Here is a 27,006-nt window from a genome sequence, read left to right on the forward strand (position 1 = left end):
GATACATGCATATATACACAAGCTGGGGCATAGATGCATGTGCTAAGCCTAGTATTCAGTGTTTTAGACTAGGGATCTCTCATATCTTGCAGGGAAAACTGAGAGTAAACTCTTTCATAATGATGGAAGGAAAACAAAACAAAGACAAACAGCAAAAATCTCAATCCCCCTCTGCATCGGTAGATGGCTGAGTGTTGCCACAGTAGAAGAACTCTTCCAAACGCAGGAAGGTTTTAGAAATCTGTTCTTCTAGGAGCCCACATCCTCCCCTCGCCCTCCCTGGTGTATTTGAGGTGTGAGGTGGGGGCCGGGTGATGAGAGAGCGCCAGGTCACTGGTGCGGAAGGGCGAGGAGGGTGGGAGCATGAGTCTAGGAGTTAGAAGAAATACAGTTGCGGGGCATCATAAAGCAAAGAATCACTCTGTCATTAGTTGGGAGAGTCAGAGGGGAAGACGGATATGACAAGAGGGAGAAAGGAGCGGGCAGAAACTGGACTCCTGATCATGAAGGAGAAAGAGACACCCGGGGAGCCTGTTAGGTGATTGTGTGTCGTGTGGCTGTGTTAGAGACAGAAGCGCCCTTTGAAGCCTTCACAGGAAAGTTGATAAGTTGGTGTAGTGTTTAAGTTGTCAAATATAATGCTTCATATTGAATAAGAAAATTTTATAAGTTTTTAATAAATATGTTATATACAATTTGCATAAGAAAAATACTGATGGCTTTTGGTGAGGTGAAGTCCCTCAGTTGTGTCCGACTCTTTGTGACCCCATGGACTGTAGCCCACCAGGCTCTTGCATCCATGGGATTTTCCAGGCAAGAATACTGGAGTGGGTTGCCATTTCCTTCTCCAGAGGATCTTCCCGACCCAGGGATCGAACCCAGGTCTCCCACGTTGTAGGCAGACGCTTTACTGTCTGAGCCACCAGGGAAGTCTCTCATCCTTTTGGAGTAGAAATCAAATTTTTCTGGCAAGACTCCATTGCCAGCAGTGGGATTTATCAAAACTACAAACGCCAGCACATTGAATATTTCAATACTCTACTCAATTGTTCATATTTTAGCTACAAAACAAACCAAATATAAATGCTTAATATGTAATACAAATCCACAGATTCTTCACAGAAGAAAACAATGGAAGACTGATTTTCTACATGTCACCTGTTCATTAGTTCTTCAGTAATATGTCTTGAGTTATTTCAAATATAATGTATTCACCACTACCTATGTTTTTCAACATTTTCTATCTAGGTCCTAAAGGGTATAAACAAGGATGCATACAGTCAGGTTGTTTTTACAAACTTTTGATGTTTCTTCTGTTATGGATCTTACAATAATGAATATAAGGAGACAAAGACAAAAGATGGCTTTTGGTAGATGGTGTTAATTTTGTGTAGGAAACATATTACTTTGACAACAGTTTGTCTAGTTGTTTTTTCTAATGTAGACAAAAAGGCCAAAGAGAAGGATTTGGAACCTTGGTAGAGAAAGTGTTGTAGGCTTGGTGGAGGTTAGAAGGGCTTTGGAATACAGGAGGTTGTGTATCTGTGCAGCTGCTCTGTTGCCGTGTGCTCCCCTGGGCCTGCTGGAATTTCTACAGCTCTGCCAGTCTTGTCACTGGGCCCAAGCGAGCCACCCCTAACCCCCAGCCACACAACTTTCTCCTCCCCTGCAACCCTCACCTTGGCTGAGAGGTCTGGAACAGCCTGTCTGTGGGCCCTCCTAACTTCAGCAAGCTGACTTTAGTTACTGAGTACCAGGGTAATCCTCCAGTTGCTTGTGTGGACCCAGATGAAGGTTTGATATGTGGTACTTGAAATTGTGGATATCAGATTTGAAATTCATAATATGCCAAAACAAACTGGAAGAAATTAGGTTTTTAGTAGGTCTCATTTTTCAAATAAACAAATACGTATGTATGTAGTATCACCCATACCATACTCATGGTCTTTCTCTCAGTGTGTTCACGGGTGACGTATTGTCTTCAACTTTGTGTCAGTCACTTTTCAGGGAGTCTGAGGAGTGCATGGGTTCCTGTATCTCAGTATTGACTCCTTTCATCACCCATTATTGAAATTTTAGTCTAAGTGGTACCCATTGGGGCATGCTTAGTGTTTGTTCATGTTGATTAAAGGGGAGCAGTTATAGAAATAATTTCTAAATGGTAGGTATTTAAAAATTACTGCATGGTTTTGGAATGCAATATTTGATTTCAGAGAGCAGAAATTATACCTCCTTACCAGTGGCTTATTTGGGTTACCATGAAAAAGATGTGTTCTTGGCCAGTGTGTGAGGAAACATCCTGAAGGTGTGTGTGGTAAGGGAGAAAGCCGTAATGCACTGAAAATGTTCCCAAGGGCAAGTTGCAGTTGATACTTAAGAGTTAACTATAACTCATTATCTTGGGTGGTAACTCATGTTTATGTTTTAAAATGGAATGTACTCATTTATTACAGAGTCAACCATTCATACACCCAGTGCTTTTTTTTTGGGGGGGGGGGGTTGTTTGTTTGTTTAAGCTTCTGCTGTGTACGTAGTGTGGCCTGGGAATTAATCAGAAATCCTCTCTATCATGACCTCACACTGCACTGAACTGTTTATGCCTCATTCCCTTAATGTTTCCCTTCTTTGCCAACTGGGTTTCTGTTACTCAACAAGAGAATCCTCTTTTTTCTCTTCTCTTGCCAATTGAGAGTCAAGTCCTCTGTCCAGGCCTGGGACCAATACTTCTGATCTGAACAGCATTTCCTGAAGCTCTGGAACCTGTCTCCCCAACTCTTCCAATGAAAACTACCTGCTTCCTTTTCTGCTGTCCTTTTGTTATTGCTCAAAATCTTTTTTATTCTGAATTGTAAACGTATGTTATTTCTCCCTTCTGTTTGTAAGCTGCTACATGCAGGGATTTTGTAATACTCATATTTCTATCTTCTATAGCACCTCAGGTGATTCTTTGATACTCTATTATTGCTCAATAAAATGTTGAATCAATACATGTGATATAATGGAATGTATAGAAAAGTTGGAGATCCATTTGGGAAAACAAAGCAGAGATACACGTACCAACTCTAAGGGTGCCTTGCCATAGCTTTCTCTTTCAGTACTGCAGTCTGTTTGAATCAGGAGCCCAGACAGCTATCACTGATTCTGTCGCCAATTGACCGTCTACTCTTAGACCCTTCATAGAGAAGGCTCTCTGTGAAAGAAGAGTAATTCTGCCCTTTTTCATTGAATTATCACAGAGTTGAATGAGATCATCAGTGTGAAAGAAGTTTGGGAGCACTGTGTATGTACATATGAAGTATTGATACTGTCATGAATTTGGGGAGTGGTTAGCTGATAGCCAACTAACTCTGACTCGGTGGACATGAGTTTGAGTAGGCTCCAGGAGTTGGTGATGGACAGGGAAGCCTGGTGTGCTGCTGTCCTTGGGGTTGCAAAGAGTTGGACACGACTGAGTGACTGAACTAAACTAGCTGATAACAGTGAACGCTTTTTACAGTGACATCTTTCTGGTAGTTACTGTAGTAAATTGTTTTGGAGAAAAGACGCTGATAAGCTGTATGCTATAATTTGTGGTATAGGGAATTTCACATGGAGGCCTCAGGGTAGAGAACAAAATAAGGTTATGTATGGTAAAAGAGCACAAGGAAAGTGAAGAGAGAGAGAGTTCCATAGCTTAATTTCTGTATTTTCTAAAGTTACAAACTCAATGAATAAAACTGCCTTCAGCTTCTTTTGCTTCCCAGTGTCAGTTGGTCAGGGTACATTTGTGAGACACCGTCAGGTTCCCTGTTCTTAGAGCATTCTTGCCCACTGCCTTTCTACCTATAATGAGATAGTCTTTCTTGTGAGCATTTGCTTTTTAAATTACATGTTAATTGTCCTTATTCTTCTTAGTAGCATCATTGCAAATTTTAGGCAGTCATAGTTATAATTTTTTTTCCAAGTGTTTCCCCCAGAGAGATTATTTGTGCAAATATTCATATGAATCCGATGAAGAACTCACTGCTAGGGAGCCTCAGAATTGTCCCAGGGACATGGTGGTCAGGATTTCCACAGTGAAGGTCTTCCTTGCTTCCCCGCCCCCGAATAGATATATTGCCTTGTCCCTATGAGGTTTTACTTTTCTTCTTTTGGGATCTATGTGGAAATCAAAAGAAGTCATAGCTGGGACTTCTGTGGTGGTCCAGTGACTAAGACTCTGCGCTCCCAGTGCAGGGGGCTCAGGTTCAACCCTTGATCAGGGAGCTAGATCCCACATGCTGCAAGTAACTTCACATGTCGCAACTAAAAGATCTTGCGTGATGCACCTAAGACCCAGAGCAGCCAAATAAATATTTAAAAAAAGAAGTCATAGCTCTTTCTCTATACTCTTTATATTTATAATTTTACTCCTGTCTCATTGTCCTTGCTTTGCCTCTTCTGGAATTCAGTTCATCCTGTACTTGTAATCTCATTTCTTCCCTCCAGCTGTAAGAGAGCTGTGTACCATCTCTGGTACTTGCCTCTTGCTCACCATTGCATGCTCTCCTTCTCCCGAGTCTCTGCTCAGGACACTTACCTGCTCTGGCTTCCTTTCTCTTCTTCACCCATTCTTGCTGTGACTCCTAATTCCTTCCAGGAGTTGCTGTCTCTTCCTCTCTGAGCAGTAGACACTGCTGGTGGGTTGTTACCTTGCTCTGTTGTAGTGTGCCTTCTCTCTGTTTGCTGGTTATCTCCTGTTGAACTGTTCAGCTGTTCAGCCTGCTCAGATCAGCAGTAATTGTTTCTCTGGCAGTGCATTGTGTATCAGTGGCCCTGCAGGTAAGGGAAGAGGAACTTGAGGAACCAATATCCATGGACACTGATTTATTCTGATACACTATCGCTTGGAACAGCTTGCTCTGAGAGACTCTGAAAAATCATCCTTGAACGCAGTGTTTTTAAAAACTATTCATTGTGATCTATTAGTGTGGCTATGAAAGCAATGTATATTAAGCTGCAGCCAGAAATTTTTTTAAAGAGATTTGAATATGAAAAAATATGAATGCATCACAGTATAGTAAGGATGTCATATGTGTTCAAGGTTGTGATCTAAAACATAATTCTTCTTTTGATTTGGAATCAAAACATTTGAAAGCCATTGGTCTGATAACCTTCAGTATTTTTAGCTCCTTTGATTCCTCACCTCCTTTTCTTTCTAATGGAAATTTTTAAGTTTTTTTTTTTTTTTTTTTTGTAGTTGAGACAAAATAGAATTAGAATATGGCCTATTCACAGGGCAGCTTGATGGAAAATCAAAAGCACAGTTAACTGATTTACCAGTTGCAGGGCAGGTCTCTTGCCTGTCCCATGGATCCAAGACAGGGTGTGGTCAGGGCAGCAGCCCATGTCCCGACAAAGCCCCAAAGGAGCCTTCACTGAAGGCTCCACCTGGAGGCTCCTCTGCAGGTTTCGTTCAGGGGGATTAGGACTTTTTCAGCACCCAGACCCTCACAGTGGGTGTGTCCTGGATATATGGGGTGATCAGAGTCCCACCAGTGTGGGGAGTGGAGGACAGTGGAAAGAGGTTTTAGGAGACACCAAATGACCAGATACTAGTGCTGTTACTTCTTTTCTCTGGCAGTAAGAAATAGCTATAAGTTGTAAGTGATTGTTAGTTGTCAAGTGTGATTAACATCTCTGGTTAGAAAATGACCATTTTTCACTAATGCCTCATTCTTGGTCTTGATATTGGGGAGACTTCCTGACCGCAGTGTTTTCTTGCTACCCTGATGGCATTCCACTGGTCTTATAAACAACATTCTTGAAAGAAAACTTTAAAGGATTTATTAAAGTGAAAATTATTGTGGTATACTGTTTGAATTCTATCTTTTTCCTTTTAAAGGTAATATAATAAATTGATTTTTTAATAGTTAAAGTAGAATTAGCCTGCTGTCAAATGAGAAATGTTTTAGCCCACGTATCTTTATTTGCCATTGGACTGAAGGGCTGTATTTTGGTATGATTATTTTGTACCCCTTCATGTTTTAGCAAAATAGTTAAACAACTTTTGTGTTACCCCAGTCTTCTGACTTCCCTGCAAAAGTGCTTGGAATGGATAGTCTGAGAACACATCCATGTTCAAGTATAGTTTTGTTGGGGGATAATTATAATTTTGATCATTTGCTGTGTTTCAGAACTGAATAGGTTAAAATGTCTACTTTAATGATTTAAAATAAATCATAAAATATAAATAGAGGAGACGGTAGAGGAAGAAGTCAAACATTTAATTTGTTGAAAATTCTACTTTAAGTAAATCTTCCTCTGTCCACCCCCCAAGTGTCTTTCTGTTAATGATTTTTAAATGTCAACATCCTATATTTTTTCCTGACCAATCTTTTGGGAATCTTTGGCACATGTGTTCCATCTGATGAAATTAAAAAATTGCAGACCTCAAGGGAAATAATTAAATGATTTTTCTCTTTTTATATAAACATTTGCTTTGAAATATATTTATATTTGAAGGGCTTTGATATTTTTATCTAAAGCATCATTTCCTCATGCTGTCTCAGCCTCATAATGAAACTTCTCTTTAAATTATTAACATTATCTAGTATCACAAGTTTATCATATGGGTTAAATTTATGTGCCAAATGACTCACCACAAAGAGCTTCCCCCTTTCTCCCTTTTGCCTTGAGTATATATGTGTTGGTAGAAGTTTTATGTCTTAATACTTTCTGATTTCAGCAGTTAAAACTTAAAAAACATTTTGTGTACATTTCTCATTTTTAACAATTGTTTTTGCTCACCTGTTTTCCTTTTTTCAACCCCTTCCCACTCCAGCTGCTTCTCCAATGTTGTTTGGGCTCCCCAGTATCCTTGTCTATTCTTACACTTCTCTTTGCTGGAACAGAGAAGATCTTTGGAGTGTCCTTTGTTCTTCCTCTCCCAGCCTGAGCATCCTCCATGCTTCCCTTACATACTTGCTCCCCACTCTTTCCATTCAATGACTGGCCGTCCTGGGAGAGTGGAATGAGCCCTGGTTGGGGAGGGGTGTGCGTGGAGAGCATAGTTTTTATTTGTGACTGTAGCTGGGTAAAATTGTGCAGGTTTCCTAACCCTTGACTCTAGCTTCTTGATCTAAGAAGGAGAGGGTTGAACCAGTGATCTCTGAAATCCCTACCAGTTCTAATAGTGCATGATAAAGTAATTTACAATAAAGTGTAATTAGGCTTAGCCTTCTGAGGATGGGGAGATGGATGTATATTTTCAGCTTAAAACAGTAGCTTAATGATCCAAATATGTGACTGTGTGTGTTGCCTGTGTTTCTCAGCATTTCTACCGGCCCTCTTCACCCAACCCATCTCAGACTATGATCCAGGGAATAAAATGCAAGGAGTCCGTTTTTCAACCACTAATGTGCATATACATTTCCTCTAGTCTTACCTTTGCACATGAGGTTCAGGAAAGATATCACTGATGTTTTAGAGAGGATGAATAAGTAGTAGAAACATCTCCCAGTGTAGAAGGACTCCTTTATTTGCAGTCCTCATTATTTGTTATGAGTTCATTCTGAAAGTCAGGGCAAAAAGTGGCCAGCTAGTTAATGGTTGTTTGAAGCCTGTTCTGTCTCTGGGTAGCACAGGACAAAGCCTGCAGCTGTCTCCTCTCCGAGTCAGTGTCAGCGCCTCTACTCGGGGAGAATGCCGGTCAAGGTCCCCATACTGGCTGGTCCCCATACTGGCTCGTCCCCTGGGACTGTCTATTCTTAGATCCTTCAGTCTACTGAAGTCTCAGAGGAAGCCAGGTTTGGGTTTTGGCCGTGTTATGTAGAGAAGTCCGTCTTACCCTTCTGAATTACCATTACTGTTATTTTTCTCCATTCATACATTTTTACCATATACATCATTTACATTTGAGGGTGGATAGATTAATGAGTACAAGTTTCTCCTTTAAAAGATATAGAACACTGTATGTTTTTAAAGGATCACATTTTAACATAATAGTGTTTTTTAGATGTCCATTCTTGAGGGGCTTGGTGGTTATGTACTCACGTTTTTATGAACTCAGTTACTAAAATCATTCCTTTCCTCCCTCCTTCCCTCTCTGGTTTTTGCAGGGGAGCAGGAGAGGAAAAAATATAGAAAGGATATATAAAACAACTAACCCCCTCACCCTCAAAAGATAAACCTTAGACTCTTGGAAAAATACAGTCACATTGACTCTTGAAAAAAAATCACACACACACACACACGGAATTTAAATACGTGTACACACACACACACAGAATTTAAATGGGTGGCATAAAATCCTGAAGGCAGAAAGGGCCTGCTGTGAATCGTCTCTCTCCTCATGCTCCCCCACATCATGCACCCGTCCACAGAAGATGCCAGCTGCTTGTCTCTCCATTTGCTGTTTTAAAATTCTAGTCTGATTCTGGTAAATCCCTGTTTTCTCTATTTCCCCTGCTCCATGGTTATCTCCAGTAGAACAGTCCTTTCAATCTAGCATTCACTGCACATGTTCCAGTCATGCGGTTACAGAGTTGACATTGCAGCTTCAGCAGAGGTTATCTCTTTAAAATTCTCTGAAATTCCCCTTTGGCACATCCGTTTTGGCAGCTGGGTTTATATGGGAAAGTGGCAAAGCTCTTGGCTCCTCTTTTCTGCTTTATGAAAATAGAAATCTCTGGCCAGAAGGGCAGCTAGGCAAGAAGCTATAGATAGTTCTCATCAGTTGCACTGCCGAGTTTTTCCATTTTTACCTAGTAAATAGTATTCTCACCGTGTGCGTGTGGACCAAGTGGTGGTTTTTAAAAACATGAACATACTGTAGCCTCACACTTAAAGTCTTGTTAGAAAACCCTGCTGTTGGAATGTGTGTGTGAGGTCCTGCTGTACTGTTTTGACTTTTGCTTTTGTAATCTCTTTATATATTTTTTAAAGAATTGAAACCACTCAAAGATTATGGTTACCAATTCAGAACTACCTGTTGCAGTTTGGGCAGTAATATGACAAGAAAGACGGAAACTCCAGTTTGCTTTTCAGTGAGATATATTCATTACTAAATAAACAACATCACGTGTCTGTTTTCTAGGTTAAGTGCTTTACTGAATGGAGACACCTGAGGTCCTGTGAGACAGCTCAGGCCTCTTCTTTTGCCCTCCCTCTTTCCTTCCTTCTTTTCTTTAAAATTATTTTTAAGTGGTGTTTTCTAGGAAAATGTTGCTTCTGTTAGCAGAGTTGACCTATTTATTACTACAGATGGCTTTCAGGGCCCTTCTTTTCTTTCTGTACATACTGTGAGCTCTGGAGAAGTCGGCCTTTATGCAAGCCATGCCGATGAATTTCCATAGTTCTGATTCTCTGATTTAAAAATGACTACATGTGTTTGGTATGGAAAATACTTACTTTTTATTTTGTTTTAAATGTAAATAAATACTGATAAGCTAATTGTCAAAGCTTCTGCATTAGAAATGAGCAAGGCTCCTTTTACTATTAAATTTTTTTCCTGCCATTATTACTATTTATATTAGTAAGGCGTATAGACTCATAGGTGAATTTTTCTCCCCATGATGATTTATGAAAGATGAGACCACTTGTTTTGGTATGCGGATTCTGTTTGCTTCAAGAATAAGGAGTCTGAATTAATCTTTTAGGTTGACCCCTTACCCATTCATATGAGTTGGAAATATGATCTTTTTTTAAGCTAAAATGTTTAGAATGAGATTTATCATCTTGTACTTTGCATACTACTTTCTCTCTGAGGCCACAAATTTTTTGTTATGCTTCTGTTTTGTCAAAGAATCGCACAGTAGACCTCATAAATCTGTGATATCAAATGCCCTCGATGAATCCTTGGGAAGAAAGTGTTTAAAGTGCATGATTAAGGCACTTGAGCATAAAACTACAATTATACACTTGTGTGTTAATTTTGTGTACAGTAAGACTTTATTTCAACACTGGTTGTAAATGAGAGGAGCATTTTACTGCCAGTGAATGCCTGCATTTTATGAATGCTTAAACAAAATCTCCTCGAATTGGCTGACCTGGAAAGAAAGGTGAAAGTGTCTGTAGTTAAGAGGTAGAAGAGAATACAAAATTTGTAGTAGAGGTTTCTTTTTAAAAGTAAATACAGAAGTGACTTTACTTTTGTGTACAGCCATGCTTGCTGTGCCTTTGGAATCATTTGTGCTATTTTAGCTGCTGTTCCATGGTGAAGGCTAACAGTGAAAGCAATTTAGATGAGGCAATGAAAATAATCAAGGGACTTGAGGGCAGGAAGCAGTTGACAAGGAATCTCTGATCAAGGAGATTTGAAGGCGTTGGTTGGCATTGACTGACCATACATTTGTTAATCAAGTTCCAGGTACTAGCATTAGTGGACAGCGGACACTCCTTGAAGCTTGGAGTTCATTTTATGAAAACTGAAGGATGTAGCACTTTACAAAATGGATAATAATGTTCCAGAACTTGTTACCCTCAAGAGGTAGCCTGGACTAGAAATATAAATTAATTTAAGAAGAGTATAAATAAATTTGTGGATAATAGAATAGTGATTATGGAGAGGAAATAAATGCTGTTGAGGACATACCTCTGACTTCCGGAAATTGAGGTCATGAGAGGCACTGCCACTAGTTTCCACAGCCACGAATTCACTCTCCAAAACGTTGGTCTGACCTAATATTCACTTGAGCTGCAATTGGCTAAATATAGAGCAGTTGGACTTAGAATAAGCAGTGAAATTTCATAGGTAATTAATAATTACAAAGAAAATCCAAGAGAGATTACATGTATATTATTCTCACTATTTATAATCTTATATTGTGTGTACCTGATAAGGAAGCTTTAGAAAACAGAATTTATCATGAGAAGAGCTATTGCTGATAACAAATGAGAACTTTTCAATTTAGTTTCACAAACCAAAAAGTAAATTTATTTTCTGATATGAAGTAGAAAAAATTTTTTTACACTAAGGGAGTGGGCTAAAGCAGCTCAGATACATTGGTTATCTTTCAGCCTGTTAAACAACAGCAGTGTTTATGGTCCGAAAGTTATCTGTTAGGAACAAGGGCATGGACAGAAATGGAAGTGGGCTCCATAGCAACGGGAGCTGTGTAACCAGCTCCTTTGTGTGATTGGTCATTAAGCCTGTTCTGCTGGAGTTTAGGCACTGTTTGACCCTGGACTGCTCTGCCCACTCTTCCAACCCCACGTTGTCTTTTTTCTGTTACTCAAGGGAAACTGGACGAAATCTGAAGGAACTTACAGCTTTAGTGTAAAGTACATAACAGTAAATATTCTGTGTACATTTGTTGATTGTTTCTCAGTTTTCAAACATGAAGGAGTAATTTCAGGAATTGTGGAGTTCCCCCCACCCCCACCAAGCAAGCTTAAGGACAAGATTTAGTTTTCTTTTTATAATAAGAAAGTGAATTTTAAAAGCACCTAAATTGTTTAAAAGTCCCAGTTGGGAACTTAGCTTAAAGGACTGTAGGTAGATTGTGGAGCATTTGTAGGATTTTGACCTTGTAAACTTTATTACCTTCTAACACATTATTTTTGACTGGACATGTTGACATAATAAAATTTTCTCTTGCAATTTGTTCAGACACACATAGACTCAGCATCTAAATTCCTTGCTGTGGGGACTTTTCAGTCTGTCTTTTCGTATGAAAAATAGCATTTACTCTTTCTGTGAAATTGGAAGCCAGTAGAATTTGCCACAGTGATGACTAAAATGTAGCTGCTATGAGCTCATGATTTTTCCTCTGCTTTTTGCTTTGCTTTTTTGTAGAATTTGCCTGGATGAATTTAAATTTATGGTCAAAAACAAAAATTAAGAGGCTATCTGCTATTAAGTATAAATTATTATAATAATATACTTTTCTGATAATTCTTAGAAAGACAGCAATAATTAATCCAAAAGAAATTGCATTTAGTTCTAGATTCATGAAAAACTCAGAGTTGGCTTAGGAAATGATGCATAACATTTGATGTATATACTTCTGGGCTATTAATGCTATACTTACCACTCATATACAGATTTTCATATTTAAAAAAATGTATGTATGGAGTAGGAAATGGCAGCTCATTCCAGAATTCTTCCTTGAAAAACCCATGGACAGAGGAGCCTGGAGGGCTACAGTCCATAGGATCCCAGAATGAGACAGGAGTGAATCACACATGCATGCACGTATATGGTTTTGTAGCCTGCTGCCCCTTAAGTCCCTCCCCAGTAATCCACGGACATGCTTTCTTCCTATTCAACACATAATATGTACAATTAGATCCATTCATTTTAATGATTCTGTGATATTTCATTGAATAAAATATCATTACCCTCCTCCTTTATACCAGCCTCTCTTAATGTATATTTAACCATTTAGGCTGTTGCGCTCTTGAGTGGGGGTGCTGTCATAGGGCTGTGGTGACCTTTTTGCTGCACATATCTTTGCATACTTGTTTTATATTTTTCCCTTAAGGTAAAATTCTCAAAAGCAGAATTCTGAGTTAAAGAGATACTGTTTCTATATATTGTGCATTGTGCAGGCAGGACATGCTCAGTTGTGTCCAAGTCTTTGTGACCCCATGGGCTGTAGTCCGCCAGGCTCCTCTGTCCATGGGATTATCCTGGCAACAATACTGGAGCAGATTGCCATTTCCTCCTCGAGGTGATCTTCCTGACCCAGAGATCGTGTTCCCATCTCCATCGTCTCCTGCATTAGCAGGAGGATTCTTATCACTGAGCCACCTGGGAAGCCCATATATATTGCGACTTTTATTAAATATTTGAATTTACATACTCAATGTGATTATTTCAGTATTAATTGCTATGTAGTATTTTCAGTTTAGTTGCTCAGTTGTGTTTGACTCTTTGTGACCCCATGGCCTGCAGCACACCAGGCTTCCCTGTCCATCACCAGCTCCCAGAGTGTGCTCAAACTCATGTTCATCGAGTTGGTTAGAATTATGTAAACTGAAAATATGAAAACTCCCTGTTAAGCATCTCAGAATAGTTATTCTTTTATTATCAAATAGGAAATTTACATCTAGGCGTAAGTAAAGCAGAAGTGGTTTGACATAAATACATTATAAAAAATGTGAAGTCAAAAGTTTGACAAACTTTGGATACCTTCTTTGTTAGTAAGTGTATGTACGTATTTTAAAGATATACATACAATGAAATGCTCAAATCTTAAGTGTATGATTTGATGGGTTTTGACAAATAATGTACAACTTTGAACCTACCAGACCAGTTCAGGTACAGAATATTTTTGTTCCTTTCAGGAGTTTGCTCATCCCTCTTTCTAGCTAGTCCCTTTATCCCATAACCACTGTTGTGACTACTAACACTATAAATAAGTTTTTCCTGAAGTTGGACCCTTACCTTACACTGTGTATAGAAATTAACTCAAAATGGGTCAAACCTAAAAACATGAGAGCTAAAGCTGTAAAATTCTAAGAAGAAAACATAGGGGAAAGCTTTATGACTTTAAATTTGGCAGTGATTTCTTGGACATGAAACCACATGCACAGGAAACAAAAGAAAAGATAAATTGAAGTACATCAAAATTAAAAACTTCTGTGCATGAAAGCACACTATCATGAGAACAAAAAGGCAGCACTCAGAAGAGGTGAGACTATCTGGAAATCATGTATCATTTATGGGATTAATATCCAGAATATATAAAGTATTCCTACCACACAACAACAAAAAAACTAAAAACCCAATTTAAAAAATGGGTGAAAGTCTTGAATATAGTTTTCCAAGAGATTAAACAAATAACTGATAAGCTTGGGAAGAATGCTTAGCATTGCTAATCATTAGGGAAGTGAAAAGCAAACCTGTAATGAGTGTGATACCACTTCACACCCATTAGGATGGCTATTACAAAAACAAAAGAGCAGGTGTTGTCATGGATGTGGAGAAATTAGAACCCTTGTGCACTGCTGGCAGGAATTTTAAAATGGTATTCTGCTATACAAAACAGTATGACAATTTCTCAAAAAATTAAACATAGAACTACTATTGTTGTTGTTAGTGTTTAGTTGATAAGTTGTGTCCGACTCTTTGAGATCCCATGGACTGCAGCACACCAGGCTTCCCTGTCCTTTACCATCTCCTGAAGTTTGTTCAGATTCATGCCAGTTGAGTTGGTGATCCTGTCCAACCATTTTGTTCTATGTTGCCCTCTTTTCTTCCGCCCTCAATATTTCCCAGCCTCAGGGTCTTTGCAGTGAGTTGGCTCTTCACATCAGGTAGCCAAAGTATTGAGCTTTAGCTTCAGCAGCATTCCTTCCAATGGATATTTGAGGGTTGATTTCCTTTAGGATTGACTCGTTTGATCTCCTTGAAGTCCACGAGACTCTCAAGAGTGTTTTCCAGTACTACAATACCAATCTAGCAATTCTACTTCTGGGCTGGGTAAAAGAAGTGAAAGTAAAAGCTTGAACAGATAAATTGGATGCCTATTTTCATAGCAGTACTATTCACAATACTATTACTACTATAAGCAGTACTTACAATGCTTATACTTATAAGCAATACTATTCACAACCTAGACAGCATATTAAAAAGCAGAGACGTTACTTTGCCAACAAAGGTCCGTTTAGTCGAAGCTATGATTTTTCCAGTAGTCATGTATGGATGTGAGAGTTGGACTTTAAATAAAGCTAGAGCACCGAGAATTGATGGTTTTGAACTGTGGTGTTGGAGAAGACTCTTGAGAATCTCTTGGACTGCACGGAGATCCGACCAGTCTATCCTAAGGGAAATCAGTCTTGAATATTCATTGGAAAGGCTGATGCCGAAGCTGAAACTCCAAAACGTTGGCCACCTGATGCGAAGAACTGACTCACTAGAAAAGCCCCTGATGCTGGGAAAGATTGAAGGTGGGTGGAGAAGGGGACGACAGAGGATGAGATGGTTGGATGGCATCACTGACTTGATGGACGTGAGTTTGAGTAAGCTCTGGGAGTTGGTGATGGACAGAGAAGCCTAATGTGCTGCAGTCCATGGGGTTGCAAAGAGTCGGACACTACTAAGCAACTGAACTGAACTATTCACAGGAATCAAAAGATAGAACAACCCTTTTAGTATTGAACCCTTTTATTTTATCCTTGAGGCTTCCCTGGTGGCTCAGATGGTAAAGAATCTGCCTGCAATGCAGGAGACCTAGGTTCGATCCCTGCATCCGGAAGATCCCCTGGAGAAGGGAATGGCAACCCACTCCAGTATTCTTGCTTGGAGAATCCCATGGGCAGAGGTCCCTGGCGGGCTGTAGTCCGTGGGGTTGCAAAGAGTCAGACATGACTGAGCAACTAACACAGTGTCCATGATGGATGACGTGATAAACAAAATACTGTTTGCATTTAAAAATGGAATATTTTTTAACCTTAAGAAGGAATGAAATTCTGATACATGCTATAACATAGGTGAACCTTGAAAGTGAAAGTGCTAGTCACTCAGTAGTATCCAACTCTGTGACCTCAGTGGCCTGTAGCCTGCCAGGCTTCTCTGTTCATGGGATTTTCCAAGTAAGACTATTGGAGTGGGCAGCCATTATCTCCTCTGGGGCATTTCCTGACCCAGGGATCAAACCCAGGTCTTCTGCATTGCAGGCAGATTCTTTACTGTTTGAACCACTAGAGAAGCCCAAGTGGAGTTACCGTTTAATGGAAATAGAATTTCATTTTGGGATGGCGAAGTTCTGGAGATGGGTAGTTGTGATGGTTGCACAATGGTGTAAATCTACCTGATGCCTCTAAAATGTGCACTTTATGATTAGAATTCCATGTATGACTATAGCAAAATCTATTTTTCTCATGTTCCTACTGTGCTGGAATTAGATTATGTCTTCTTTCTGGCACTTGTAAATAGTGTCCAATGTAATATCCTTATTGGGACACATGGGAGTGTTTCAGGGGGATGTATTTACAAAGTGAATTGCTAGGTCTTAGGGAAGTGCACCTTGAAACTTATTGGGGTGACCCTTTTATCAGACTTCTTTAGGAAGGAAGAGGATGAGAATATAAACCTTATTATTTCTTCAGTTTTGAAGGATGAACAGAGTTCAGAGTAAAAAGTAAAATGAAAAATGGAGCCTGGAATTCTGCACATTTAACATGATACAGAGATTTGAAAGTTACTAATCATATCCTTTATCAGAGTAGTTTCCTAAAACAAATACTTACGGTAAATGAATGATTTTTAGCTATACTTTCCCTCTCTAATACTGTTTGGAAGCATTCACATTTCTTTGAAAATTAGGATAACTTTGTTACTGTGTATACACACATTGCTGGAAAAGGAAATGACAACCCACTCCAATATTCTTGACTGGAAAATCCCATAGACAGAGGAGCCTGGTGGGCTGCAGTCCACAGGATTGCAAAGAGTCAGGCACGACTGAGCATGCATGATCGTGTACTCATGTTCCACTTCAAAATCCTCTTTATTTAGAAATGAGAGAAATTTTTGTTTTTCTTATCTTTAAATAACAAATAGACATCATAGGCATTTTCTGGAGATTTCCTTTTGGTTTAGTTTAGTGATAAATATCCAGTACATTTCCTGGGTGGTAATGCCATACTTGGAGAAGGCAATGGCACCCCACTCCAGTACTCTTGCCTGTAGAATCCCATGGATGGAGGAGCCTGGTAGGCTGCAGTCCATGGGGTCGCAAAGAGTCGGACGCGACTGAGCGACTTCACTTTCACTTTTCACTTCCCTGCATTGGAGAAGGAAATGGCAACCCACTCCAGTGTGCTCGCCTGGAGAATCCCAGGGATGGGGGAGCCTGGTGGGCTGCCGTCTACGGGGTCACACAGAGTCGGACACGACTGAAGTGACTTAGCAGCAGCAGCAATGCTATACTGGTAACGGTCAAGGCTACTCCGCTGCTGTCAGTATGAGGTTTGGGGTGTTTGTCTGTTAGATTAGGTTGAGCATATGTGTATCAAAGGCTTGGATGATACAAGTGATTGCGGTTTTACAATGTTTTCCATCCTTAGTTTAAAATTTTATACAATATTAACTTTATTTAATAATCCATTGAACGACATTCATTTATTCATCCAACAACCCTTTATTGAGTGGTAGGCCCTCTTCCAGGAGGCATACCACGGATATAGGAGTGTGTAGTGAAGTGATGAAGACAAACGGTAGAAACAGAAACATGTCAAAGGTCAACTGACTAAATCTAATAATCTCCCCCCTCTGGTAAAATAGAATCAGGAATGGCATGAGAATGATGGTGGTTTAGGCAGGTCAGGGAAGGAATGGCATCTGAGACAGAAGTGCTTTGTATCTTCAATTTTCAGTACGCAGTTCCTGAAACTCAGTAACTCTTGGTTAAATTTCACTTGAATCCAACAGTTCAGTAATCTTCATTGTTGTTAAGTTGCTAAGTCGTATCTAACTCGTTTCAACCCCATGGACTGCGGCACGCCAGACTTCCCTGTCCTTCATTATTTCCCAGAATTTGTTCAAACTCATGCCATTGAGTCAGTGATACCATCCAACCATCTCATCCTCTGTCATCCCCTTCTCTGTCTGTTGTCAACCTTTCCCAGCATCAGCGTCCTTTCCAGTGAGTTGGCTCTTCGTATCAGGTGGCCAAACTATTGGATCTTCACCTTCAGTATCAGTCCTTCCAAAGAATGTTCAGGGTTGATTTCCTTTAGCATTGACTGGTTTGATCTCCTTACAGTCCAGGAGACTCTCAAGAGTCTTCTCCAGCACCACAGTTTGAAAGCATCAATTCTTTGGCACTTGGAGTTCTTTATGGTTCGGCTCTCACATCCATACATCACTATTGGAAAAACTATCACTTTGACTAGACAGACCTATGTTGCCAAAGTGATGTCTTGCTTTTTAATACGCTGTCCAGGTTTGTCAGAGCTTTCCTTCCAAGGAGAAAGCATGTTTTAGTCATTGTCCACAGTGATTTTGGAGCCCAAGAAAATAAAATCTGTCACTGCTTTCACTATTTCCCATCTGTTTGCGATGAAGTGATGGGACTGGACACCATGATCTTAGGTTTTTCAATGTTGAGCTTTAAGCCAGCTTTTTCATGAAGTAAGAGAAAAATAAAGACTCACAGTAGCCAAAATTGATTTCACAAAACTTGAGACAGTAAAATATACTTCCCTCATGCACTGGTCCTTCAGGCCTTCATGACAGTGTAGTATAGTAGGTTTCTCTGTCCTCGGCAGAGTCTGTTAAGGATGTAGGTCAGAGTGACAAGCAGTGGCTGAATGCCTTGATGGCATGTGAGAAGCCAGCAGTGTGGGGCCAGAGTTATTCTGAGCTTTGATCAGAGAACTTTTGGAGTTGGCTCTGGGGCATCCATTGTCTTAACATCTCTGTTCTTCAATTTGTTTCTTAATAATGAAAACTCAGCAGTGGCCACGGGACTGGAAAAGGTCAATTTACATTCCTATCCCAAAGAAAGGCAATGCCACAGAATGTTCAAACTACCGCACAATTGCACTCATCTCACATGCTAGTAAAGTAATGCTCAAAATTCTCCAAGCCAGGCTTCAGCAATATGTGAACTGTGAACTTCCAGATGTTCAAGCTGATTTTAGAAAAGGCAGAGGAACCAGAGATCAAATTGCCAACATCCTCTGGATCATGGAAGAAGCAAGAGAGTTCCAGAAAAACATCTATTTCTGCTTTATTGACTATGCCAAAACCTTTTGACTGTGTGGATCACAATAAACTGTGGAAAATTCTGAAAGAGATGGGAATACCAGACCACCTGACCTGACTCTTGAGAAACCTATATGCAGGTCAGGAAGCAACAGTTAGAACTGGACATGGAACAACAGACTGGTTCCAAATAGGAAGAGGAGTACGTCAAGGCTGTATATTATCACCCTGCTTATTTAAATTATATGCAGAGAACATCATGAGAAATGCTGGGCTGGAGGAAGCACAAGCTGGAATCAAGATTCCCAGGAGAAATATCAATAAGCTCAGCTATGCAGATAACACCACCCTTATGGCAGAAAGTGAAGAGGAACTAAAAAAGCCTCTTGATGAAAGTGAAAGTGGAGAGTGAACAAGTTGGTTTAAAGCTCAACATTCAGAAAACAAAGATCATGGCATCTGGTCCCGTTACTTCATTAGAAATAGATGGGGAAACAGTGGAAACAGTGTCAGACTTTATTTTTTGGGGCTCCAAAATCACTGCAGATGATGACCGCAGCCATGAAATTAAAAGACGCTTACTCCTTGGAAGGAAAGTTATGACCAACCTAGATAGCATATTCAAAAGCAGAGACATTACTTTGCCAACAAAGCTCCATCTAGTCAAGGCTGTGGTTTTTCCAGTGGTCATGTATGGATGTGAGAGTTGGACTATGAAGAAGGCAGAGTGCCGAAGAATTGATGCTTTTGAAGTGTGGTGTTAAAGAAGACTCTTGAGAGTCCCTTGGACTGCAAGGAGATCCAACCAGTCCATTCTGAAGGAGATCAACCCTGGGATTTCTTTGGAAGGACTGATGCTAAAGCTGAAACTCCAGGACTTTGGCCACCTCATATGAAGAGTTGAGTCATTGGAAAAGACTCTGATGCTGGGAGGGATTAGGGGCAGGAGGAGAAGGGGACGACAGAGGATGAGATGACTGGATGGCATCACGGACTCAATGGATGTGAGTCTGAGTGAACTTTGGGAGTTGGTGATGGACAGGGAGGCCTGGTGTGCTGTGATTCCTGGGCTTGCAAAGAGTCGGACACGACTGAGCAGCTGAACTGAACTGAATAATGATTGTTTGGTTTAAAATGTCAGAAAAGCATCTAATAGATTTTTGAAAGACCTACATCTAAATTGATTTAAAGCAAAAACATTATTGATTATTAAAAAATTAAGACATTAGTTCCTGACAATTGAGGTATTATATTTAGAAATTGGTTTTTAAAGGTAACGGTTAATAATTAGTAGTTAGAGATAGCTCTACAACTTGTAGTTTAATGAATAATAATGGAATATGTGTGGAATTCCAGGTAGAATTATAATATTGCTGGTTATAATATTAATGGTAATCAATAGAAGAGGGAGCCCCATTTTGCAAATGGAGATGTAAGACAGATATCATTGTGTGATTGATAATATTCACACAACTAACGTATAGGGCGACTTGGTTTTAGGTTTCATAAATTTCTAATACAGAAATTCTGTAGGTAAATGAGCATTTTAGTTGTCTCTCTTAGGTTGTGGCTCCCATGCAGGGACAGTGGGCCACATGCAGTTGCTTGGCTCTAGGCCCCAGGTCTTATAGCCCACCAGTACCGTTTAACAAGTTATCCAGGCTCTCAGAGGGTTAGATGCCAGTCAGTCAGTACCACATAATGAGACAGTGTATCTAAAAGGAGAACAAGTAGATTTTTAATTGAGGAAAAGAGCAACAACATCTCCCAGGCAGGTGCTTTTGATGGTTTTTCCCCTGACGTTTATTGGAATCAGCAGATTGTTGCTGCGGATCCATTGGGAATTGCTTACATCCCCACCCATTCTACCTGCCTCACCTGCATCTGCCTTGCTTCCACGCTTTTCAGAGTTGGGATAGGTGGTTAAAGAATGTAGTAAGCTCATGGCTGCTCATAGTGTTAGGAGACTCCTGCAATATGTCCTCTCTTTGTCTTGCTTAGAAAATAGAGGACCCCCAGCCCCTGCCCTGAAACAACACTTCCATATTGTGTGTAAGGGTTTCTGTAAACCAGAAAGTCAACATATTAAAGTGCAATTCATAGGGGAGTTGCTGGCTGTGTTGACTGAGCTTTACAGTCATTTTAACACTGGCAAAGTGTTACCCTAACTGCTTCAAATCAAACTGCAAAGATGCTCGTGTGAAATATAGTATTAGATATCAAATCAAACATATGGGTGTTGAACGAAAGGATATGTGTTGTGGTAGTATATGGTATTCTAGCATGTGGAGTTGTATTTTATGGAAATTCTTTGGCTTGGCTTATGGCAGGGACATACATTCATTATGAGACATCAAGCTGTAAAATAAATAAAAGCAAAGAATTCAACTGTGCTGTTGAATGGTTTTCAATACAAACTTGTCTGTTCTAGTAACTTAGGATCTGTGTGATGAGAAGCATTTGTAAGTCGTTGTGGCCAAATGTTTTGTCACCATTGCTAGAAGTTTGAAAATAATCTAGATCAGGTCAAAAGGTGTATGAACTTTATTATTGCAATTTTTTCTTTTTACTTCATAGTACATGTTAAAAATTACTGTGCTAATTGGTCTTAGAGGCAAAGTGTTTAATGTATTCCTTACTCTTTTTCCCTCTCATTCAATATTCTGTAGTCAATTTGTTTTTTAAGTGTATATCTGGAACTGATGACTTAATTCTTAGAAGTATATAGCTTATGAGGTTGAAGTTCTTGGATTTCTCAAATGAACTATATTGTGGTATTAACAGTGACTTCACTATTCTCATCCCAGGAGTGCTTTTTGCCTTTTTGATATCTTGTCTTTCTTTTCCTCTCCTATTCTTTCTCTCAGTTAGGGAAAAAAATGTGTCCATAGATTTCTGATTTGATAGAACATCAGAAAATATCATCAATGGTGTATTTATTGCATGAGGAAGAACTTTCCTTTGAACAGTTTCAATATTTTTTAGATTCATGTAACTAGAAATGGAGAAGAACCATTTTCGGTCATTCTGTCCATATCTTGGGTATTTCCCTCTAAGTGCTTCCCTGGTAGCTCAGATGGAAAAGAATTATTCCATCCTTGGGTAGGGAAGATCCCCTGGAGAAGGGAATTGCAACCCACTCCAGTATTCTTGCCTGGAAAACTCCATGGACAAAGGAGCCTGGAGGTCTGTAGTCCATGGGGTCACAAAGAGTCGGATACAACTGAGTAACTAACACTTTGACACTTTACTTCATTGACTGTTTATCAACTAGGAAAATACTATTCTTATATAGCTATGAATATCTTTCTCATATTGATAGTTACATTGTTTGATATACACAGTATCGTTTTCTAAATAGTTTCATTTTATTGTAAAGCAGTGTTGATTCTTTTTAGCAAAAATAGTAAATGGAATTGCTAATATTAACTGGTATTTGCTAAAATGTAATTGAGGCATTCTGACCTTCGTTGAAACAAATGTGTACCCAAATCACAAGCATCCTACAAAATATTAGTAAGGGATCTTGAACTGGAGTTCATTTTCATTTGTGTATTGCATAAGAATGGATTAATATAATCTTTCTCTGACTTTCTTGGCAGAAGCAATTTTTTTGATGTCAGTATTCGGAGCTTTTTACCCCCTCTGGATTTTTGTGAAATTATCAGTATTTGATATCTGATAAAGTATTTTTTAAAGCAGAGTTAAATTATCTTTTGTCTTCATTGATAGTATGTGAGGAGAAGGCAGTAGGCTGATTAATCTAATGGAGAGAATGTTAAAAATTTGAATTCAGTTGCTTAGCAAAGAACCCACTTCACATTGCTGAATCGAAACCATATTTGATTTTATTGAATTGCATGTTTAGACTTTCTCTCACTTGCCCGTCTTGACTCTTGACAGATGCCACCTCAGTACGGACAGCAGGGTGTGAGTGGTTACTGCCAGCAGGGCCAGCAGCCTTACTACAACCAGCAGCCGCAGCCTCCGCACCTTCCCCCGCAGGCGCCATATCTGCCCTCCCAGTCCCAGCAGAGGTACCAGCCTCAGCAGGTGAGCGCATTCCTCGTCCCCAGGCCTCTGTCCTGTGTCCAAAGGCCACCCTGGGTTCTGAGACATCTTCCTGTCCCATTTAGAGAATATCTGTTCTCAGTGGGGAAAAATGAAGTTTTGAGAAAATGTAGAACTATATCCTAAACTGTTTGTTTATGAATGGATGTTGGAGATTGAAGGGTGGGAAGAATAAGTAAGCTTAATAGCTTCTTACATTACCGGCTAGTGACAGCAGAAAATGTCAGTCATTACATCTTCTTTGTCATGTGTATTCCAAATCTTACAAGAAAGTACTCTGTCACTTTGTTGAGGCTTATTGAGGAAAATGGTTTTATTGATCATTTAATCTTGCTAGTTGGCACATACATGGTGTTTTATCTTGAGCTTTCTTTTGATTTGTTTTAATGGTAAGTGCTACTGTATCAAAAACATTGTTGCCTTTGGCAGTATTATTCTTCTTAAACTAGTTTATAAACAGATAATCACTTCAATTACAATATATTAAAATACTAAAGGGAATCATGTACTTTGAGTATGTTAAACAGTTTCTAGTTTAAATTAGCCTCATTAAATACTCTTTGAGGTTATTGGGCTGCATATTTCAGCTTACATGATTTGTTGAAAAATAGTACACATGCTTTGGGTACAGTGATTCAGTGATTCAGTTTGATCTTGTTTTAGAGATTGTCACCGAAAATATTAAAAGGCATCATGAACTCAGGACCTGTACTCTGAATTCAAATAGAACTTTCATAGCACTTTCAGTCATAAGCATCAAATTGTAACTTTGCATTTTGTGTTTTCGTCTCTTCTTTCTTTTTGGTGGGTGGGGGTGATGAAGATGGGGAAGACAGTGGCACTGACTGTTCAGTCTTCAAAATGATTTCCTAGACAGCTTGGGGTGATTGCTGATGCTAGGCAAAATATATAAATATATGAAGCTTAATTTTAACAAATTCAGCTGATTTCTTAAGTATTTTATTGGATTCTTTGTAGGCTTTTTCCATGTGATTTTTATTTAAGAGTTCCAAAAAGAGTTTATAGCTTTAAGTAAAACAGTGTAACAGCTGAGACTGAAGAGGCTATAGAATCTTGTGTTTTGCATATGTATTTGCAAAATTTAAAGCAATTTATAGATGTAGGAATGTACATTATTTCAAAGTTATTTAGTCTGTTCTTTTATTAAAATCGGGAAAGTTAAATAACCTTATAATACCATTTCTTTTTTTTTTTTTTTAATACCATTTCTTTTTAAGTGAGCTCTGGTATCTGGGTTTATAATATATAAAGTTAAAGATTTTTTCATGGGCTTTCAGAGCCTTATTGAACTTCTCTGTAGGCAAAATGTTTTGTCAAGTTATCAAAGTTTAAGAAGGACTCAACAGAGATATTGCATTAGTCATTTTACTTCATTGTGCTAAAATGAATCTGATTGTACAGCCAAACTGGTTAAGGATTCTGAGTGCCTGTCATTTCCTTCCAAAACCAAGTTCAAAATTTACTTCCTTGATGAAGCATTCACTGATGACTTCTTCTACATGGCAATTAGTTATTTAATATCTGTAAGGTCGGACCCTGGGGGCCATGATGGGCTGCCCCTCCTCTCCCTCCTGCTGGCTGGGGATGTCCCTAACAGAAGGAGCCTCCCAGATCCCGGGGACCAATGACAGCACACTTCACCAGCTAAAGCTGCCCCACCCAGTCACATAGAAGGACCTGTCAGCCTGCGACGCCTCGGCCTGGCAACCTATCCGAACCCCTGTCCATCTAACCTGACCATCCCTGGCAACGAACGTATAAAAACCACCCCCAACACGGTCCCAGAGCGGACTTCCTCGACCTGCCTTGCTCCGGTCCAGGAACCCCGCCCGGGAGCGCTTCAACATTAAAAAGCCTGTTAGACACTCTTTTGATGTCCTGGTCTTTTACCTAACAATAGCCTTTATATTTAAATATTTAAAGCATACTACAGGTAAAATCTTATTTTTATGAGTACTATTCAGATGTGCTTAGTTTAGGTCTATTTTATGCTTTGAGCGATACTACCATTGTTTTATTAACTTGAATACAATAAACTATATGTCAGGAAGTGAAGTGAAGTCGCTCAGTCGTGTCTGACTCTTTGCGACCCCTTGGACTGTAGCCTACCAGGCTCCTCTGTACATTGGATTCTCCAGGCAAGGATACTGGAATGGGTTGCCATTTCCTTCTCCATATGTCAGGAAGTACTGTATAAAAATGACTTGATGTAAATACATTTTTTTTTTGATATTCTGAGGAAAGTCAATTATTTCCCAAAGTATATTGGAATTTTTTTCTTCTTTTCACTATAGAATATCTAAATATTTTTTAAGTTTCTATAAACTCTTTTGGGACAAAGAAGTGGAAATCAGAGATATTTAGGGACCCTAATCAGAGGGTCTGGTTTTACAGGAACAGTTTTGATTTTTAGGGAGTTAGATATTTATATATACTGGGAAGTTTATCTCGGAAATGACATCTAGCATTTTCCATATAGTTAGTACCTCAAAACTGGAATAACAACCTCCCCCGAATCTATTCCAAAACAAAGTAAAAATAACGACTAGAATATCTTCAAATCAATCTGACTTTTAATAATTATTTTTAGTACTGAGTTCACATTTAAAAAATGAAGAAACTCAACTGTTTTGATTTAAGAAGCCAGTGTTTCATGACAGACAGAACATTCCTTCCTGGAGACTTTCCTTTTCTCTCTAGACATTGCATGCATTAGTTCAGTTCAGTTCAGTCGCTCAGTGTGTCCGACTCTTTGCGACCCCATGAATCGCAGCATGCCAGGCCTCCCTGTCCATCACCATCTCCTGGAGCTCACTCAGACTCAACGTCCATCGATTCCATGATGCCATCCAGCCATCTCATCCTCTGTCATCCCCTTCTCCTCCTGCCCCCAATCTCTCCCAGCATCAGAGTCTTTTCCAATGACTCAATTCTTTGCATGAGGTGGCCAAAGTACTGGAGCTTCAGCTTGAGCATCATTCCTTCCAAAGAAATCCCAGGGTTGATCTCCTTCAGAATGGACTGGTTGGATCTGCTTGTAGTCCAAGGGACCCTCAAGAGTCTTCTCCAACACCACAGTTCAAACACATCAATTCTTCGGCGCTCAGCCTTCTTCACAGTCCAACTTTCACATCCATACATGACCACAGGAAAACCATAGCCTTGACTAGACGGACCTTAGTCGGCAAAGTAATGTCTCTGCTTTTGAATATACTATCTAGGTTGGTCCTAATTTTTCTTCCAAGGAGTAAGCATCTTTTAATTTCATGGCTGCAGTCACCATCTGCATTGATTTTGGAGCCCAAAAAGATAAAGTCTGATACTGTTTCTACTGTTTGCCCATCTATTTCCCATGAAGTGATGGGACCAGATGCCATGATCTTCGTTTTCTGAATGTTGAGTTTTAAGCCAACTTTTTCACTCTCCTCTGTCACTTTCATCAAGAGGCTTTTAAGTTCCCTCTTCACTTTCTAACATAAGGGTGGTGTTATCTGCATATCTGAGGTTATTTATATTCCTCCCGGCAATCTTGATTCCAGCTTGTGTTTCTTCCAGTCCAGCGTCTCTCATGATGTACTCTGCATAGAAGTTAAATAAGCAGGGTGACAATATACAGCCTTGACGTACTCCTTTTCCTGTTTGGAACCAATCTGTTGTTCCATGTCCAGTTCTAACTGTTGCTTCCTGACCTGCATACAGATTACTCAAGAGGCAGGTTAGGTGGTCTGGTTTTCCCGTCTCTTTTAGAATTGTCCACAGTTTATTGTGATCCACACAGTCGAAGGCTTTGGCATAGTCAAGAAAGCAGAAATAGATGTTTTTCTGGAACTCTCTTGCATTTTCAATGATCCAGCGGATGTTGGCAATTTGATCTCTGGTTCCTCTGCCTTTTCTAAAACCAGCTTGAACATCAAGGAGTTCATGGTTCATGTATTGCTGAAGCCTGGCTTGGAGAATTTTGAGCATTACTTTACTAGCATGTGAGATGAGTGCAGTTGTGTGGTAGTTTGAGCATTCTGTGGCATTGCCTTTCTTTGGCATTGGAATGAAAACGGACCTTTTCCAGTCCTGTGGCCACTGCTGAGTTTTCCAAACTTGCTCGCATATTGAGTACAGCACTTTCACAGCATCATCTTTCAGGATTTGAAACAGCTCAACTGGAATTCCATCACCTCCACTAGCTTTGTTCATAGTGATGCTTTCTAAGGCCCACTTGACTTCACATTCCAAGATGTCTGGCTCTAGATGAGTGATCACATCATCATGATTATCTGGGTCGTGAAGATCTTTTTTGTACA

The 27,006-nt window shown here is 39.6% G+C and overlaps 1 protein-coding gene across 6 annotated transcripts in view; it reads left to right on the forward strand.

The window, feature by feature from the left end:
• Positions 1-27,006, forward strand: part of ARID1B (AT-rich interaction domain 1B) — a 428,198-nt gene that overhangs the window by 104,766 nt on the left and 296,426 nt on the right. For all 6 annotated transcript variants that reach the window (XM_069598783.1, XM_069598786.1, XM_069598785.1 and 3 more), the window contains exon 3: positions 22,520-22,669. In XM_069598783.1, coding sequence (XP_069454884.1) covers positions 22,520-22,669 — 150 coding nt within the window. The remainder of the gene's footprint in view (positions 1-22,519; positions 22,670-27,006) is intronic.

This window comes from Ovis canadensis, chromosome 8, assembly GCF_042477335.2.
Source record: "Ovis canadensis isolate MfBH-ARS-UI-01 breed Bighorn chromosome 8, ARS-UI_OviCan_v2, whole genome shotgun sequence".
In the NCBI taxonomy this organism is placed as follows: Eukaryota; Metazoa; Chordata; class Mammalia; order Artiodactyla; family Bovidae; genus Ovis; species Ovis canadensis.